The following is a 19,640-nucleotide window of genomic DNA, read 5'->3' as shown; positions in this document are numbered from 1 at the left end:
GTTAGAGAATGGGTATTATGAACTTATAAAACCCGTGACAAGTGCTATTTTCACAGCTGGTTTCTCTGCTTTTACCTGCAAAATCACTTTTTCCCTGTACTTCCATCTCTCCCCAGTACTCCCCAAGGAACTGACCCTGAAACCATATGTCTTTTCTCCTTCTCCTCCTTCTTTCATGTCTTCCCAACTCCTTGCCCTCCCCTTGCCTAAGCCTTAAGCCTTCAGTGACAATCCTTAAGCACTACCATCGATAAACGGGCAAAACTCTGCCAACTGTGATCTTAGCACATACCATTTTGGTTACATTATACTCTGACTCTTTCCCTCTCAAATCACCACCCGTTTATTGACTTTTCCCCTAAGATGATTCTCCATAAAACCACAATCCCCCTACTGGCGTTGACCCACAACTGCTTCAACACCAGCTATACCACTGTATTTTTATTTCAAAGTCTTTCTACATTTCAAAAAGACATAGTATTTTTTAGAAGCCTACCCCCTCTGTTGGAATTCTGAAAGAAACTGCGGATACAATTTTAAAGGATTTGCTCGGCACCACAATAAATATTGAAAAATGTATCACAAAACTACTCCACCTAGTGGACTCGTATCTACTGTAAAATATGTTTCAGCGTTTCTATCAAACTTCTACCACTGCTATCTGTAATGCCAAATCATACAGCATTTGTACCTCACGGGTCTGGAATTAAGAAAGAATCACTCCTGGCAGGGTGAGGTGGGGTGAGGGGTGGGCTGAAAGTGGTTAGTAGAAAGCCTTAAAGCTTTTAATTAAACACAACGGGCATCTCTGGGTTTGGCTAGCTAAAGGAATAAAAAAGCAAAGATGTGTTTTCTTTAAAGACAGAGGACAAAACACCAAGTAAATCTTTAGCATTTTCTTCCAACTCTAAAACCCCTACTGTATGAAAGTCTTTAACAAGGTTTTCTAACACAGCAGTTACTTACATACAGACCTTATCTTTCCTGCACGTTAAAGAATATAATGCTTCCCTCAGAAGGTGGCACTCAGATAAAATTCAAGACATGAGGGCTATTCTGCTACATCAACATGAAATTTATTCTTTTTAGGCTTCAAATAACATTTTTTTTAACTGCGAATGATAGATATTTAGACAGCAAATATAGTTTTATAATGGGTTTTTTAAAATCTGCTAGTGGAGAGAATGTTAATATATTGTTGAGAAATCTATCCAATGTGCCAAAAGAGAAATGTCTCCCATGCTTTTTATTGATAAAGTACATTTATAGAAATAACGTATGGGCATGTTAAAGCAAAAGAACTTCAGAAACAAGATCTGGAATAACCTCAGGGGAATCAGCAAGTGCCAAGTGATGATTTCAGAGCACAATATTAACAAGGCAACATCACAGGTACAAGTAAACTTCATCCCAAATTGTCACCCTCACCCAATTTCCTCAGTCTCTTTAAACATCTCTAAATTTCATAGATCTGTAACTTCATTTATTTGCTTCAAAGGTTTTTGCCCATTCCTCTTCCGAGACATTTCTATCCACTCTCACAGTATACCTTCAGTCTACATTCTAGAAACTAGAACTACACTCCACCCTATCCCCCATGTCTTCACCTATCTTACATAAAAATCGTCACTAATAAGCATATTAAATCCTTGCTCAAGTTTTATCCTTTATTGGGGCACCTGGGTGGCTCAGTGGCTGAGCGTCTGCATTCGGCTCAGGTCATGATCCTGGGGTCCTGAGATCAAGTCCCGCATCAGGCTCTCCACAGGCAGCCTGCTTCTCCCTCTGTCTATGTCTCTGCCTCTGTGTGTGTGTGTGTCTCTCATGAATAAATAAATTAAATCTTTAAAAAAAAAAAAGTTTATCCTTTATTCAAGATAGACCTGCTTCCAAATACCACTTAAGAGTTTTGAAAAACAATGAGCTTTAAACTTTGCCACCAAGCAATGAGGCACACTGTCTATTCTCCCCCATTCCTTAACAATTTTGTTTGGGAAGTTCCATCAGCTCTGTTGTCACCAAAGGTGACCAAGCAACCCGCTCGTAGCCAATGAGAGCTACAGGGACGTCTCCTGGTTGGATCTAAAAAACAAAGCTATTGTTGTCCCAATGAAAAGAGGCAAACTCAGCTTAGTGTGCCTTTTGCCTTTTTCTCATCTCCTGCCTAGAATGAGGGCTTAATATTTGCATATGCAGGAATCTCCTTGTGGACATTAAGACAAAAGCCACTTATTAAGGAACAACAAACAAGAAAATGTGCCTAATGGTATTGCCAAGCAGCAACAGTAGCCTTGGACTTTTTTCTACTTGGGAAAATAGACCCCTTTGTACTAAACTAAGGTGGTAAACTCATTGTTTCATTTCCTGAAACAGATCCTAACTGATACAAGCACCACTGCATCCTAGCCATCCTCTAATCTGAGTGCTGTCCAAGCCCGACTAGGAATATCTTGATTTAAAAACTTGCTTCCTGGGCAGCCCAGGTGGCTCAGTGGTTTAGCGCCGCCTTCAGCCCAGGATCTGATCCTGGGGCCCTGGGATTGAATCCCACATTGGGCTCCCTGCATGGAACCTGCTTCTCCCTCTGCCTGTGTCTCTGCCTCTCTCTCTCTCTGTGTCTCATGAATAAATAAATAAAATCTTAAAAAAAATTAAGATAAAAACTTGCCTCCTAGAAGCAGTTTTTTTATAAAGTTAAATATATGCATCTTATGAAGTCATACATATACTTATTATATGACAAAACAATCCCACTCCCAGGTATTTACCCAAATCAAAAAAAAAAAAAAAAATCTAAATAAAACAGAAACCTGTCTATCAATGTTTACAAAAGTTTTACTCATACTCATCATATACTGGTAACATCCCAAATGTCCCTCAGTTGGGAAATAAATGCACAACTGTTACATCCACATAATGGAACAGAATAGTAACATATAAACAATATCTTTGTATGTCCTGTAAAGATATGAATATAGGAGCAAGAAAAAGATCAGTGGTTGTCAGGGGCTACAGCTGGGGGTAGAAGGGAATTCTGGGGGGTTAATGGAACAGTCCTATATTAGATTGTGGTAGTGATTACATTACATACATCTGCCACAATTATGTATTAAAAACGATGGGTTTCACTATATGTACAACATACCTTAAAATAAATGGGGAGGATAGTGGGTGGGCACTATCCCTCCTACAAGAAGTCTTGCAAAACAAATTAGTAGCCCTGCCTTCCAAAGATTTCAAGTACCCCTTGACCAGACATTATTACCCCTTCATGGCTAAAATTAATGCTTGAGTTGCCTGTGGTCTCATGGCTGCCTCATATACGCTGATCTTATATCTCACATTAGGGTAAGAGTCTTAAAGGCAAGTGTCTACTCCTATATGTTTTTGGTGACCTCATTCATATATAACAAAATCCTTGCCTTTTCAAATACTGAATGTTTACCTCTAATTTTTATGCTAAACGACTGTCAAATTAGTCAAAGATATTATACATTAACATAAGGTATCATAACAAACATATTGTAATCTACATTAACATAACAAATTCAAAGTTCCTAAGATTTCTCACTAATTTTAGAAAATCAAATTAGCCTTCTACCAAAGCTTTTACACTTGCTACCTAAGCTGAGTTCTGTTTTCAAATATTAATATACCTTAAATTTCTCTAGCCAGTGCTTTTTTCCTTTAAAGCACTTTTTACACAAAACCACAAGAGGGCATAGTTCATAGTTCATATGGGGAATGCTACTTTAGAAAGTAATGCATTCAAACACAGATCAATTTGGTTTGCCTAGTGATGGTCTGTCCTATGTGGTGAGAATTTAATATTTAAAACAACAGCAGTTTAAGTACCATTAGCTATTATTACTGATTTCCAACCACAATTATTAATCAGATCAATATACCTTTACTCTTCTTTAAAAACAACAAAGGTAAAAAAAATAAAAAATAAAAAATAAAATGACCAATGTATCATTTGAAACATGAATTAAAAACTTTGAGTCTCAACAAGATATCTACAACCACTTACTTGGGTATGTCAAAATAGAATTACATCCATAAAAAAAAAAATTATACCATAATAAAAACATTTTCAAGCCCCATTTACCTATACCAACATTTACAAGCATCCCTTCAATCTGTGGCACCAAGGAATATAAACAGTCACATAAAAAATAATTCTTATATTTCTAAGACTATAACTTAGATTTTAAAAAAGACACATATGCAAAGTTCATTAACAGGATCATTAAGGCCATCCATACTAAAGTAGCAGATGGAAAAGGATAACAAGATTTTCCTTTAGCCAGAAAAAAAAACCCTCTAGCAGCATGATTTCAGCTAGTCTAAGGGCAAAACTCATTAGATGGAGTGGGTAAGATTTTCTAGAAGCTAGAGCATGAGCAACTGAGGCTGAAAGGTCAAAAAACCTATTTGGTTTTGGGATATGCTAAATAACGAGTCTGGCTAGAACAAAGAACTCTTATGAACAAATAATGTAGGAATAATCAGAAAAGACATGTTAAGCCCACATTACAGAATCCTGACTGCCAGTTTAAAGGAGCTGTTTTCACTGGCATTTCAGTTGGCTAAAATAAATAGTCAGTTTAATGACTTTATTTTTAAATATTATACTACTTAGTTAATAGTCACCTATGTAACTAAGAAATATATGCCTACTGAAGATCTAATTTTGCACAATAAAGAACAAATACAAAGAAAATAACAACATTCTCATCAGTCAAGCCAGTTCCTTAAGTGTGATAGCACTGCTGAGTATTCGCGCGAAAAGAACACTTCAACTGTGTGATTTTCTTGAACAGCACTTAGCAACTGAGCCAGAGCTGAGATTTTGCCAGTTAGGTGCAATGAAGGATGAACGAATAAGGGAGCTGGCATATTGACCAAAGAAGCTGAACTGAGTGAAACTGGGTAGAGAGAGGTGCCTTGGGGCTCAGTCGGTTGAGCATCAGACTCTTGGTTTTCGGCTCAGATCATGATCCCATAGGTCATGAGATCGAGCCCCAAGTGGGGCTTCGCATTCAGTAGGGAGTCTGCTTGAAGATTCTCTCCCTCTCCCCATTCATGCATGCACATGCGCATGCTCTTTCTAAAATAAATGAATTTTTATTTTTTATTTTTAATAAAGATTTTATTATTTATTCATGAGAGATACACACACCCCCACACAGAGAGAGAGAGAGAGAGAGACAGAGAGAGAGAGAGAGAGAGAGAGGCAGAGACATAGGCAGAGGGAGAAGCAGTCTCCATGCAGGGAGCCTGACATGGAACTCAATCCCAGGACTCCAGGATCACGCCCTGGGCCAAAGGCAGGTGCTAAACCACTGAAGCCACCCAGGGATCCCCAAATCTTTTTTTTTTTTTTTTTTAATAAATAAACAGGGTAGGGAGTTAAAGACAGAAGCAGATGACAGAAAGGGGTAAGAGATCAGAGGTCTCAAATAGTCCAAGAACACACAGAGGCGATAGTGAGAGCTAGATAGAATGGAAGTTATGATCAGAGAGAAGTATGCCCAGAGGAATCTGGCTGGCTCAGTTGGTAGAGGATGTTCGTAATCAGGGTTGTGAGTTCAAGCCCCATACTGGGTGTAGAAATTACTTAAAAAATAAAAAAACTTAAAAAAAATTTTTTTTTTAGAAAGAGGAGTATGCCTAACTTTAAAATTTCCATTGCAAAAAGTCCAGAATAATAGGATCCAGACTGTGATCATGAAGTAAGCAGCTAAAATTGCATAGAAGTGAAAGACACCATAAATCCGCATATAAAAAGGTCCTGAATGAACTATTATGGCTATGAGTTTCAAAAAGTCAGGGGAATTCCAAGTATACAAGCTTTTGTTGGAGCATCTACTATGTATGCCAAGGGCAGATGGCAAAGGCAACTGCAACCCACTGCAACCCATCTTGTTACCAATCACGGGGGAGGCTGTTAGAACTGCAGAGAAACAAACAAACAAACAAACTGCAGAGAGCTGTGTAGTCAGAGGGCAGGAAATTCAAAGAAGGGTGAAGGAGCAATGATCTCCATCCACATCAAGGAGGCCCTAGGTGTCACAAAATCAGTCACTCTTTGTTCTTGTTTTAGTTCACCTTTCCACAGCAAACTACACTGCTACTACTAAACCACATCTTCCTTCTTGAAATCCTCCCCTCTACTGGCTTCCATGACATGTCATTTTCTTAGTTTTCTTCTACCTCTCTCTTGGCAGTATTACTGGTTTTTTACTCTGTTAGGCTGTCTTCTCCTTTAACTCCATCCTCTCTCTGTGGGGAATGTCTTTACATTTCCAATTTCATGATTTAAAAATATCTATCCAGCCCAGTCTGGTCCAAGTCTCAATGTCTATGGAACATCTTAAGTAAGTATCTCAGAATCTCCTTATATTCAACAATGTCTAAAATCAATACCTCCAAACCCTCTTTCAGGATTCAGCTTTCAGAGGTACTCATATCAGGAACTTGGAAGTCTCCTCAAAACCTCTTTCCTCCTCAACCTCATTATCATTTAATGCCAAATAGTGCCCATTTATCTCCCAAATGTTCTATAGCCACCTAGTTCTTTCTGTCCACACCACCACCATCTTTTAAAAAACTTCTATCATGTCTTACCTATACTCAAGTTCCCAGAACATGCCAATCCATCTGACACCACACTATGCTCTCCTTCATCTTTTCCTAGTTAGATCTGAGCTCAGCTCAACCTTCCTATGCCAAGGAATACTGCACTCCTCCAGACTACATGAGATCCTTCTCTTATATGCTGAGGAGGAGGGAAGGATTGTGAGAGAGTGAAACAGCTACACTTGTAGAACAGAGTCGTTGAAGGTGGGGATCATTAATAGCAGTCTAATTTTCCCAGAGTTCAGGATTCAATTTATACAGCCACTACAGAGAAGAGAACCAAAGCTGGCAAATCAGAAACTTGGACCTTTCCTACTGCTTTAAGTGAACTCAAGACTTGAGAGATTGAACAACTAAACTAAGTTTTGCTTAATTTCTTAGTTGCTTTATAATCTTTGCTGACTGGCAACCATTGTCATCCTCCCCAAAAGAACTAAACATTCATAAGAGGGGCCTGGCAGCTGAGCCACTGATCAAAGTCAAAACTAGGTAGCAAGGAGAACAGCGTAGTGTTTTTAGCAGTTAGGTCACTTCCATCCCAGTTAATAGAACACTGTCAGCATCCGCTCTTCAAAAACTTAAGTGTCAGACAGGAAATGGGAGTTAATTCTTCTTGTTTATTATTCCTCTGTGTAAAATAATAAAAAGATACAACCAATTGACAAAAACAAAAAAGCAAAGCAAAAAAACATATAAAGAGTTGTGAGGAAAATAAACTGTATCTATAAAGAAGCCAGTTAAAGGGAGCGAGGTGCTTCAATATGCCTTGCTTCAGAATTCTTAAGTCAAGCCATATTGTGGTCCTGACTATTCTGCTAAGTTTGACCATGCAATTGGCTAAACTCCCTTCAAGTCGAAATTCAAGTCTTCCTACCCTGCACCCTTTAACAGAAATCCAATCGACAAATATTTATTCTCTACACCCTAAATTCCAGGCGCAGTGCAAAGTGCAGCAGAACCAAAGATGTCCAAGCCTAGGGTTAACTATGATACAATGCAACAGATGCTAAAGTTGTATTCAAAAGCTACATAGTCACAAATGAGGTAGTAAATAGTATCTTAGGGTAGGGTGGTCTGTGGATTGGCAGCCAATCCACACACAATCCACACACTGATGCCAGAGTATAAATCAACTATGTTACTAAGTAAAATATTTAGATCAGCTACCATCTTTTTCCTAGCAAGATTTTTCTCTCAATAAGAAAAGTAATGTTTAAATTTACATTCTGATACAAGTTCCTTATCTTATTACTGACAAGCACTCTGGCAGCACCAAGATAAAGAAAACAAAGATTAAGGAGAGAGTGACAAATCAGGTGACATTTAAGACTAGTATTTCAAGATAGCAGTAGTCTGCCATGGAAATACAGAGAAAAGGCATTCTAGTACACCCTATTTCTGATGGCCTGAACTCCTTCATTTGTCAGCCAAAGATGTGACTGAAACTCTATTAAATCAACCGAGTCCATGCTAACTGGCTAGACTCGACTTGCTTAAAAATTAAACTCTTCTGCGGGTCCTTTCACCCTCATCCATCTCTGCACACAGTATTCATAACTGATACTTATATATATGTCAACTAAATTCTGTTTGTTCTCAGTTGGTTCTAAATCTTTATGTTTATGCTTGCCTCCCTCAAAATTACCTTTAATTTAATTAATTTAATTACAGCTTTAAAGGGCAGTAACTAACTTTTTCACCTAATGGAATAACACCTGCCACAACACTATATATATATAATTGGATTTAAACTAAAAACGTAAGATACTATGGATGGACCTAGAGGGAATTATGGTAAGTAGAGTAAGTCGGAAAGAGAAAGACAAAAACCATATGATCTCACATATGTGAAATCTGAAAAATAAAACAAGCTAAATAATAAACAAACAAAAAGCAGAGTAAAACCAATAGATACAGAGTACAAACTGATGATTACTAGACAGGAGAAGGTGGGAAATGGGCCAAATGGCTGAAGGGGAGCGGGAGACACAGGCTTCCAGTTATGGAATGAATAAGTCACTGGGATAAAAGGCTCAGCATAAGAATATGTTCAATTGGAATATGGTCAACTGGAATATCAGACCAGTGTTGTACAGTGACAGACTGCAGCTACACTCGTGGTGAGCACAGCTTATCATATAGACTTGTGGAATTACTATGCTGTATACCTGAAACTAATATGACATTGTATGTCAACTATACTCAAATACTTTTCAAAAACACAAAAATATATATTGTAAGAGGCTTAAAAGTGAGAAAGTGCTGTATAAAAGCATTAAGATGCGCTGCCGTGTCTTTCATCGTACATTTACTCACAACCTCATGTTGGACCCAAGGCACGTATAAATGAACAAATAAAACACGTCGTGTTTTATTGTTTGCTGGGCATCTGATCAAGCTTATCTGACTGACATATTGAAGACTTTGAGGATGATGACTGTGGTGATAATACCTATAATTTTACTAACATCTTCATAAAGTCCACATGGTTTCAAGTTATTTGTTACAAACAAAAATGTTGAATTTAAAAATAAACTAAAAAAATAAATAAATAAAAAAATAATAAATAAAAATAAACTAAAAAGTTAAATTAAGAACAAAGTAAAAATTTGACTTGCCAGTCAAGAGTTCTAAGTATTTTTTCTTGACCTTGGAAGATAACCATCCTTTTTTCATCTCAGGCTCTCATTTTTTTAATTCCAGAAAAACATCATTTGACTTAAAAATGCATCTCACTATTCTAATAGTTCTACCAAGTTTCGGCTTCAAGACGAGCTGTCATATTCCTTTTTTTTTTTTAATATTTTTTAATTTTATTTATTTATGATAGGCACACAGTGAGAGAGAGAGAAGCAGAGACATAGAGGGAGAAGCAGGCTCCATGCACCGGGAGCCCGACGTGGGATTCGATCCCGGGTCTCCAGGATCGCGCCCCGGGCCAAAGGCAGGCGCCAAACCGCTGCGCCACCCAGGGATCCCCATATTCCTTTTTAATAAGACAGTAAAATAGTGTCCTACTGGGATTTTTCCTGAGGATATTCAAGCTAGACATCTATTAAACTTTCTTCTCTGATAAGCATAAAGCTACAAGACACCTGGTAAGGCTCAAATTTCTTAGACATTACTTATAGAAAAAAATTCCTGGTCTTTTAAAATTAAGGATAAACCCATGTATCATTGCTATATTCCCTATACCTAGCATACTTCAGTCGTTCAACAAATTTTTGTTGGAAAAAAAAAAAAAGAAAAACATAGTAAAGTATTATGTATTGTTTTAATAAGAGTACCCACTCATAAAAAAAAAAAAAAAAAAGAGTGCCCACTCATTATTGCCTGAGCACTGAACATCTAACAAAGGCGGCATGCAGGAGCTCCCCTCAAAGAGTAGAGTACAGTCCCATTATGACTGGTTATTTACAAAGAATTCTTACTAGGTTCTCTTAAAACTTATTCAATAATAGCCTTATGTAATATAGCTCACAGCCCATTCCCTAGTACCAACATTATAAGGGAATTCAGTGACTACACTAATAAAAATTGTATACTTCTTTTTAAAACATCAAGTAACAACCTCAAATTCACTATATACCAAGTCTGAAGAACAGCAAAATTAGTACTAGTCATTTTCAGAGGAATATTTGTAATGTTAAAAAAAAAAAACAAATTTAAAAAAAAAAAAAAAAAAAAACCCAAATTTCCTTTTTCAAATCACTCATTAGGCCAGAATGGTCATTATTTGGAAGTATTCAGCCTTGCCACAGTAAAAGAAAGTTATTTCACTAGTTCTGAACTCTTGACTCACTTCCTTCTTTCTTCTCTCCATCTTGCAATCTCCTCTGGAGTGTCTAACTTGATCTTCTTCATACCAGGAGCATGCATCTAGGGAGAAAAAGCCTGCTGAACATCAGGAAGCATATTGTATGTATTTTTTTTTTTGACTTTTTGTTTTTTAAGTAGACTCCATGCCCACATGGGGCTTGAACTCACAACCCTGAGATCAAGAGTCACATGTTGTACTGACTCACTCACTCAGCTGCACCCATATTATATGTTTCTGATAAATTTCAAGTATCATGGGTGATGATGGAGACTCTGTACTCAACATTAAATTTTAAAACTAAAGCAGAGAAAATTTTAAAACTAAGTAAGCAGGTTTTACCCATCCATTATGACTTCTCCTTTAAAGGAAAAGGAATAATTTCTTGAGTGTTTAGATTGGTGCAACTGATAAAGAGAAAAGGAGTAAGATAACTTTGGTTACGAAGTAGGTATATGACCATTTCTCAACTGACATCAAATACACAAATGAGTAATCTAACCAACCAAAATTGATTGAGGTAGCTGAAGAAATAATGATACACAGAATGATTTGAAGCAGCACCATGCAGTAAAACAAGCATAGAATTTGTGGTCAAGAAAATCAAGTACAATAATCAGTTCTAAGGCCCTGGTTAAGTCATTTTTTTAAAACCTATTAACTCTGGCCAACATTTACCTGATATTTCACATAGTGGTTCATGAAGATAAAATTGAATACAAAGTACAAAGTATTCATGAATGTTACTTATTATTAGGCTACATAAATGAAGAGCTGTGAGGATAACAAATCAATGAAATAAAAAGCATGAATTTTTTTAGGAAAAAAAACAAAAATGCAACAAGAACTTACATTTCTCCAATGGAATTGGACAATCTTCTCATGTGCACTAAAAGAACAATCTACTTCAGGACACTGCAAGAATTTAAAAATATATATACATTCAATATATTCCATATTAAATTTATCCTACTACATATTCAAACATAATCTGGTTGAATTACATAGTTATCCCATCTATGTGCTGTTATCATCCCATACTTATGTCAACAGCAAAACAAAAAGCACTCCAAATCGGGATTGTATTTAAAAAGGAATGACATTCACAAAGCATACTGTACAGCAACATATCATTTACTTCTCCCTAAATGCAGGACATTGGCAATGTTACAAAATTTTTTTGATTCTGTAAGTTGAAGGAGCATTTTTATAAACTGAACCTTTCCAAATTAAGAACAATTTGATTAAAAGAAATTTTTAAGTACTTAATAAGGTCCAAACCATCCTTTGAGAGTGATGGGCCATGGCAAATTACAGTGTGATTAAACGGTCAAGGGTAGCCTTAAAGCAGAAAAACCACACAAAGGTGCATAGAGCACCTGGAGGTGAGGCCCAGGACTCTTACAAAGCAGAAGTGATACACACACAGCTGTCAGACCTCTCTTCTTTGCTGCCATCTAGCCTCTTCCTGAAGTAGTGGGCTCCCCACCCTCACACCCCAAATCCTAGGGTCATTGTCTCAATTTATCAAGTCATCAAACAACTTTTCTATGAAAACTATAAACTTTTAAGGAAAAAAAGTTCAGAATTTCTACCAAATATACCCATTTTGCTAAATAAATTTCAGGACAGGGGCAGCCCAGTGGCTCAAGCGGTTTAGTGCCGCCTTCAGCCCAGGGCGTGATCCTGGAGACCCGGGATCAAGTGCAACATCGGACTCCCTGCACGGAGCCTGCTTCTCCCTCTGCCCGTGTCTCTGACTCTATGTGTCTCTCATGAATAAATAAATAAAATCTTAAAAATAAATTAATTAATTAATTTCAGGACAACCAATAAAAACCTACTTTCATGTGTTCAGACATGTGTTTATCATACTTTTCTTGATTTTTAAAACCACGATCACAGGTATCACAAAAACAATGAAAAACTGGTTCCTTTCTTTTCTGCAAACAAAAACAGAGAAGCATTAGGCTTTTAATAAAAAAATTTTAACCAATAACAAAAATATAACCATCCTTCCAGTAGTATGTACTTTGATTTTTCATATTAACCCCTGTATGTGGGAGAAACTTCTGAATACATTTCTAATGAAGGGATAATTCTGTTTACTTTATTTTTAGGAAATGTATTAAGAAAAGCCAGGCATGATAAAGAAATTTATCATGAGCCACCGGGGTGGCTCAGTGGTTGACCATCTGCCTTTGGCTCAGGTTGTGATCCCAGGGTCCAAGGATTGAGTGCTGCATCAGGTTCCCTGCAAGGAACCTGCTTCTCCCTCTGCCTGTGTCTCTGCCTCTCTTTGTGTCTCTCATGAATAAATAAAGTTTTTTTTAAAAAAAAATTTTAACAGAGTAGAACTAATACAATCTGTGAATAGATTTCAAATTGGTAATCTAATTAAGAGCACAGCATATGGGGATGCCTGGGTGGCTCAGTCAGTTAATTGTCTGCCTTCAGCTCAGGTCATGATCCCGGGGTCCTGGAATCTAGCCCCACATCAGGCTTCCTGCTCCATGAGGAGCTGGCTTCTCCCTCTCCTTCTGCCTGCCGCTCCCCCCTGCTTGTGTGCTCTCTGTCTCTGTCAAATGAATAAATAAAATCTTTAAAAGAAAATAAAAGAATCAGTTAGTAAAGGTCAGTTATTTATTCCTAATTTGCTATTTTTATGCTTAAACAAAAAACAAAAAAGATTACAACGACAGACTCTAGAGGAAACCGTCTTCCATTGTTTAATGCTGGGATTATGTTAATACATTATACATGCACAATATTTTGTTAGTGTTACTCAGTTTTCATGCCAAAACGAAGGACATAATTTCAAGCTGTAGACTTTATTCAACTCATCCTAAATTAATGACATTTTTTTTTTTTAGATTTTATTTTTAAGTAATCTCTACACCCAACGTGAGGCTCAAATTTACAATGCCAAGATCAAGAGTCACATGCTGTACCAACTGAGCCAGCCAGGCACCCTGACATTTATATACCTTAAAACAGACCAGATTCATCAGCTTCATCAGAATAAAGGAAGCTGGGGCACCCGGGTGGCTCAGTTCATAATATAGGGTCCTCGGATCAAGCCCTGAGTCAGGCTCCCTTCTCAGTAGGGAGTATACCTCTCCTTCTTCATCTGCCTCTATGCCCACTCATGCTCTCTCTTTCTCTCTTTTAAAAATACACTTAATTTTAATTGAATTTGAAACAAAAAAAAAAGAAACTGCTGCAAATATTTTTTTTGATCACAGAAATATTTGTTCCTCAAATATCCCTGTGACAAAACAAAAAAGATTATAAAAAATAAAGATTTGCGTCATTGTAATTTGTTCTTAACTCCATGTTTTCAATTTTACAGGAGAAAAAGTCTGGATTTCCATCCTTCTCCCTAAATTCCATCCTTCTTCCCTCAATTCTCTAATTATGTGAGTGTGTACATATATATACATATTTTTTTTTAGTTTACCAAGGTTTGATAACAACATTTACATTTACTTGTAATCATAATTTTCAATTTATTCAAGAAAATATACTGAAATGGACTGTTTTCTGCTTCTACAATTTCTCCATTTATTTCTCAAAAAGATTTTGCTTCAAGTTTTTACTTAAAGCTAAGATCCTTAAAGATCCCATTATAGTTAAGGCCTCACTGTGTCAATTATGGACGCAAAACACTGAGACAGTTATGATAGAAACACAAGGAATAAAACAGTGACTTAGGGACTCAAGTGTCACATTCAAGAATATCTTTAAAAATACCTTTTTTTTCTGTTTTCTACTGGGAGGGAGGTTGACATCAGTGAACTTTGCATCATATTTTCGTGGAAAATAAGAATGATTAACTAAAAAACAAAAAGAAATCTGTAAATATTTGCAACTATACAATTTTTAAATTTTATTTGTTCTAACATGTCACAAATACTTGAGTAAAAACTGCTGCTTTTAAGAAGAAAAGTAGTTCAAATTAACAAAGATTAAGACTAGTCTACCAAAAAAGTATTTTTCAAGTAAATACGTTGTTACATATTTACATGTAACAATTTACACGTCCATACATGCTTTAGGTGTCAAAGTAAAGAAAGAAATGGCCACTCAAACCTGATAAAATTGGTTACAGTTATTTCAAACATTAGAAAGGTAAATAATAAAATCCCAATACAGCACTTTCAGCATCAACTTTACAGCAGGAAAACAGAGTTGTGAAATACATTTTCTCTCACGTTCTTTCCTCTCTTATTGCCAAGACCCAACTCTGAAACCTCATCTTTCACCTAGGTTACCAGCACAGGCTTCCAGACTGTCTTCTAGTTCGCAAGCCCTCTCTTCCAACAGACTCTACACATTTTCACCACAGAAATAATCCTCCAATGGTCACAATCCTGGAAAACCTATAAATGGCTTCCCAGAGCCCTTTAATGAGATCCCAGTTTATTTTCTCATCCTACTCTTCCCCCATACCCTCCACTTACTTTGCTTCACTCACACAAGAACAGAGCAGTTCTCAGAACTCCCCTTGTATTCACACCTCTTTGCCCCTACCTAAAAAGTATCTCTTCCTAAACCCTACACATCTCCCAACGCACTTGTTCCAAGAGCCTTCCCCAAATTCCTCCACATGCCTCCATCACCAGTCATGCTGTGCTGTGACTTATATTTATGAACCCGTCTCACCGGACTCAGGACTGTCTTAGAACATTCATATTCCCGGCATTTGGCAAGCAGTAAACACTGATTTGGATTCGAGCTGATGTAAATTAAAGCTCATGCAGAATTGGAGAAGGGTTTTAAGTGAACGATCTTGTGGCTTTAACTATGCCCTATATGCTGTTGACACCCAAATTCACAGTTCCAGACACCAATCTCCCCTGAAAAGTACAACCTAACAGCCTCTTCGATATCTCCATTTGACACCAACATATTCCAAGCTCAACTCCTGGGTCTTCCTTCCAAATCTGTTCCATTCCCATCCTTCCGCTTGTTTGGGGAAACAAAAAACAAAAAAAAACTTTGTTATTCTTGTCTTGACCTCACACCTTACATCTGATCCTGGAGCAAACCGTGTTGGCCCTTCCCTCCCCTCCAAACAGATCTAGAATCCAACACTTTCATCCATCCCCCGAGCTCCACCCTGGTGGTCCGAGTCCCCAGTATCTCTCACTTGGGTAACTCCAATACCTTCCTAACTCCTTTCCCTTTAGATCAATAACCCTTAGCAGCCACATTAATCCTTCTAAAATGTAAATCAAGTCACGTCACTCCCTTGCACCACCCCTATCACAAGAGCAAAAAGTCAAAGTCCCACGTCTACAAGGCCCTAGCAGGTCGGCCCTCTTCCCGGATCTTCTACAGTTCTGTCCCCAGGCTTGTTCCTCTTGGCTTCGGTTCTGATCTACAGCTCCCGCCTCCAAGTCTTTGCACTTGCACTCCATTCTGCCTGCATCCCTATTCCCCCAGATGTCATCCACAAATGTATCCCTCACCTCCCTGTGGCCTTTGCTCCGAAGCTGACTCTTTACGACTGACACTTATTTTATTTATTCTTTTTTTTTTTTTAAACGACTGACACTTAAAACTGCACTCCCTATCATTCCCCTTTGGCTCTCCATCTCGCCATGGCCCTCACTGCCTTCTAATACACACTGCTTTATTCCGTCTTCCTCGGCCAGGAAACGTGAAGCTCCATAAAGGTAAGGATTTTTGTTATGTTTCGATCACTGCTATATCCCCAGTTCCTGCTACACAGCTGGAATTCGATAAATAAGTCCTGAACAGGGGATGCCCGGGTGGCTCAGCGGTTTAGCGCCTGCCTTTGACCCAGGGCGTGACCCTGGAGACCCGGGATGGAGTCCCACGTCGGGCTCCCTGCATGGAGCCTGCTTCTCCCTCTGCCTGTGTCTCTGCCTCTCTGTGTCTCTGTGTGTGTGTGTCTCTCATGAGTAAATAAACAAAATCTTTAAAAAGAAAAAATAAATAAATAACTCCTGAACCGGACTGAATAGGCGGGGAAAACGTTACTGTCCCACAAATTGTGAGACGTTGATGAGCAGACAGACTCCAGGACTGCAGGACAGAATCAGAAGTAGAGAAGAGGAAAAAGGGGAAAGTGGGAGAGGAAGGAAGGGGAGAAAAGGAAAGTAAAGGGTGGTAAGGAGGGGGCGGGGGCAACAGCCTACCCGGAGTCTTCTGATGCCCCCGAAAAGCACCAGACGACTGTCTCCAGTACCATGATGTCGAAGCCTGGAAGTTCCAGGACGGCTGGCCGTTGAGGGGAGGCTGAGCATCAAGGGGGTACTGGGCGTCGAAGGGAGGCTGCGCCCCGGGGAGAATCTGGGCGTCGAAGGGAGGAGGCGCCTCGGGGAGCGCCTGGGTCTCCCGGGAGGGCCGCCCCTCCGAGGAAGGCTCCGACCCTCCCAGAGAAGGCGACGACGAAGGCGGCGGCGGCGGCGGCGGCAGCATTGCCCAGAGCATCCAGTTGTCCCGCAGCGAGGCAGGGTCGCTCAGAGGCCCCAGCGCCGGGGTCAGCTCGGACGACGGAAACCAGCCCGCAGAAGCCACGGAGTCGCTAGCCGGCTCAGCCATGCCTCCCGCCAGGCAGCGAGCCGAGCGTGCGAATGCGGAACGGGCTTTAGGCGTCACTTCCGCTTTTCGCGACTTGCGCGGCTCCGCCAACCACAGGCTGCTACGTCATCGGCAGGCGCCGGAAAAAGGCGTGCGGAAAGTGCGGCGCGGGGAGCCGGGGCTGCCTCTTGGCCGGCGGGAGTCTGTGTGGTGAGAGTCGTAGGGCCGGACGGGTGTCCGCCCCCGCGGATGGCGAGGGATCTGATCGGGCCGGCGCTGCCGCCCGGCTTCAAGGCTCGCGGGACAGCGGAGGAGGAGGAGGAGCGAGACCGCAGCCCCGGTGAGCGGCGGCGCCTGACGCTGCCCGCCTGCCCGCCCCTTCCCGGGCCCGCCGTGAAGAGACGTCCGAGGCCTCAAAGGGCGGAGCAGGGGCAAGTGGGCGCGGCCGACCGCAGCTAACCTGGCTTCTCCAGCGGTAGCGGGAGGTGGAGGGGCGGGGGGGGGGGGGGGCGGAGAGGGGGGCGGGGAGACGCTGGGAATCGTTACGACGATGATGTCTTACTTAGCTCCTGATGGGCTGGAGCCTCTGCTGACGATCGGTACACACTGTCGCTTCATCCTCCTAGCGACTGCGTAAGGTGGTTATTATATGTGTAAGATGATACCGTTAGGAAGTTAGATTGTTGTTATTTCCATGCCACACACGGGGACCCCGAGGCCCGACCGCCGGGGCTCCTAACCTCCGTGCCCTTTGCCTTCCGGGGTCCTTGCAGAAGATGCTCTGCAGAAGATGCTCCGACCCGCCCTCCTAGCCCCTCTTCCTGTCGTTGAATCCGACACGCACAGTCCAGTGCTGAAACCAGGCCCGAGTTGCTCTAGGCTCTTTCCGGCCTCGCTCCGCTTCTTGACACTCTCAGCCAGACTCCTACCCCGATCTCCAAGGCCCAGCGTGAATGTCAGCAAAGGCCTCAGGGAAGCTTTTCCAAACTCTCCCAAGAATTGACACGCCTTCCTTTTTTTTTTTTTTTTTCCCCTCCCCATGGGGTTTTCTTCTACTTAATTTTTTTTTTTTAAGATTTTATTTATTTATTCATGAAAGACACAGAGAGATGGAGAGAGAGATGCAGAGACACAGGCAGAGGGAGAAGCAGGCCCCATGCAGGGAGCCCGACGTGGGAGTCGATCCCGGGTCCCCAGGATCACGCCCTGGGTCAAAGGCAGGTGCTAAACCGCTGAACCACCCGGGGATTCCCCTTAACACACTTTTAAAAAATGACTTGTGTCATATCTTCCTGCACCGTTTACAGTAGGATCCTCTCGCTGTAACACACAGAGTGGGCACTTGCTATTTGCCAAATAAACGCTTCCTATCTATCTCCTTTAATGTTTGTTCTAATTTGCAGACTGGTTTTGACACCAAAGTTGGAAAAGAGTAAAGCTGAAAGAGTAACCCTCCCGTTTTTCTTTTCTTTTCTTTTTTTAAGATTTTATTTATTCATGAGAGACACGGAGGGAGAAGCAGGCTCCATGCAGGGAACCGTATGCAGAACTCGATCCCAGGACCCCGGGATCACGCCCTGAGCCAAAGGCAGATGCTCAACCTCTGAGCCCCCCAGGCGTCCCTACCCTCTTATTTCTTAATTTATTTTCATCCTTTGATGAAGGGGGGCATGTTTCCACCTAGAGCTTTTTTTTTTTTTTCCCCCCAGATCTCCTTTCTGTCATAAGGGCTATAAAGTCATGCTTTTTACTTTTTGCAAGGAAGGATCCGTTTAACTCAAGTTGAAGAAAAGTGGGGTTAGCCAGGTTTTTTTGGTTGGGTTTCTACATGCATGTTGTTTTGGATTCACCGTATTTCCTGATTTTAAACCAAGGCAGGATTTGCAGGTAAATAACCACTATTTCCCAAATAGGTACTTCTATTTGATTCGCTTCCATTATTCTACAGCATTTATTTCAGGTACTCCTTTCTCTGTCCATTCTTGTTGCTTTTGTGCATTCCTTCTCTTCTCACCCCCCATGTTCAGTACTTAACACTGTGTGTATGTACCCTCCACTATCTTTTTTTTTTTTAAGATTTTATTTATTTGAGAGAGAGAGAGAGAGAGAGAGAGAATGAGTGAGTGCTGGTGTGCGTGCAGGCAGGGGGAGGGGCAGAGGGAGAAGCAGGCTCTTCACTGAGCAGGGAGCCCAAGGAGAGGCTCAATCCCAAGACCATGAGATCATGAGGCAAGCTGAAGGCAGCTCCCTAGCCAGCTGAGCTACTCAGGTGCCCCCCTCCCCCAATCCTGACCAAGTTTTACCCCCGCCTGGCACATAAAAGATCCTTGGTAGGTATTTGTTGGCTTCACTTCTTCACCAAGCACAAATTCTTGCACACAGCCTGTCATTTTTAACACAAAATATGCCCCCTGCTGTAATTCCATTCCCTTCATAACCTCCTGGAATTCTGATCCTAAAACTGTTGCCCAAAAAATGTTTGAGATTTTTTTTTTTTCTCATTATGCTTCTGTCTGGTTTCTTAAGAAGTTTATGAGTACCAGTATCCTTGAAATGCACTCTGTGACACCCTAGACATTCCTTTTGTGCTATTCTCCAGTCACTACCTGCCTCCCCATCCCTTTTT

The 19,640-nt window shown here is 40.4% G+C and overlaps 2 protein-coding genes across 2 annotated transcripts in view; one reads left to right on the top strand and one right to left on the bottom strand.

Moving 5' to 3' along the window:
• The window catches only part of NUFIP1 (nuclear FMR1 interacting protein 1), a 44,303-nt gene extending 27,222 nt beyond the window's left edge, over positions 1-17,081 (bottom strand). The window contains exons 1-5 of the mRNA XM_026017247.2: positions 16,630-17,081; positions 14,216-14,298; positions 12,307-12,405; positions 11,315-11,377; positions 10,448-10,524 (exon numbers count right to left, since the gene is read on the bottom strand). Coding sequence (XP_025873032.1) covers positions 10,448-10,524; positions 11,315-11,377; positions 12,307-12,405; positions 14,216-14,298; positions 16,630-17,035 — 728 coding nt within the window. The 5' untranslated portion in view covers positions 17,036-17,081. The remainder of the gene's footprint in view (positions 1-10,447; positions 10,525-11,314; positions 11,378-12,306; positions 12,406-14,215; positions 14,299-16,629) is intronic.
• Positions 17,082-17,139: 58 nt separating this feature from the next.
• The window catches only part of GPALPP1 (GPALPP motifs containing 1), a 40,449-nt gene continuing 37,948 nt past the window's right edge, over positions 17,140-19,640 (top strand). Inside the window, exon 1 of the mRNA XM_026017214.2 lies at positions 17,140-17,354. Within this exon, the coding sequence (XP_025872999.1) occupies positions 17,264-17,354 (91 nt within the window). The 5' untranslated portion in view covers positions 17,140-17,263. The remainder of the gene's footprint in view (positions 17,355-19,640) is intronic.

This window comes from Vulpes vulpes, chromosome 6 (genome assembly GCF_048418805.1).
Source record: "Vulpes vulpes isolate BD-2025 chromosome 6, VulVul3, whole genome shotgun sequence".
NCBI lineage: Eukaryota > Metazoa > Chordata > Mammalia > Carnivora > Canidae > Vulpes > Vulpes vulpes.
Note: the sequence above shows the minus strand (reverse complement) of the source record. Positions and strands in the feature narration are given on the sequence as shown.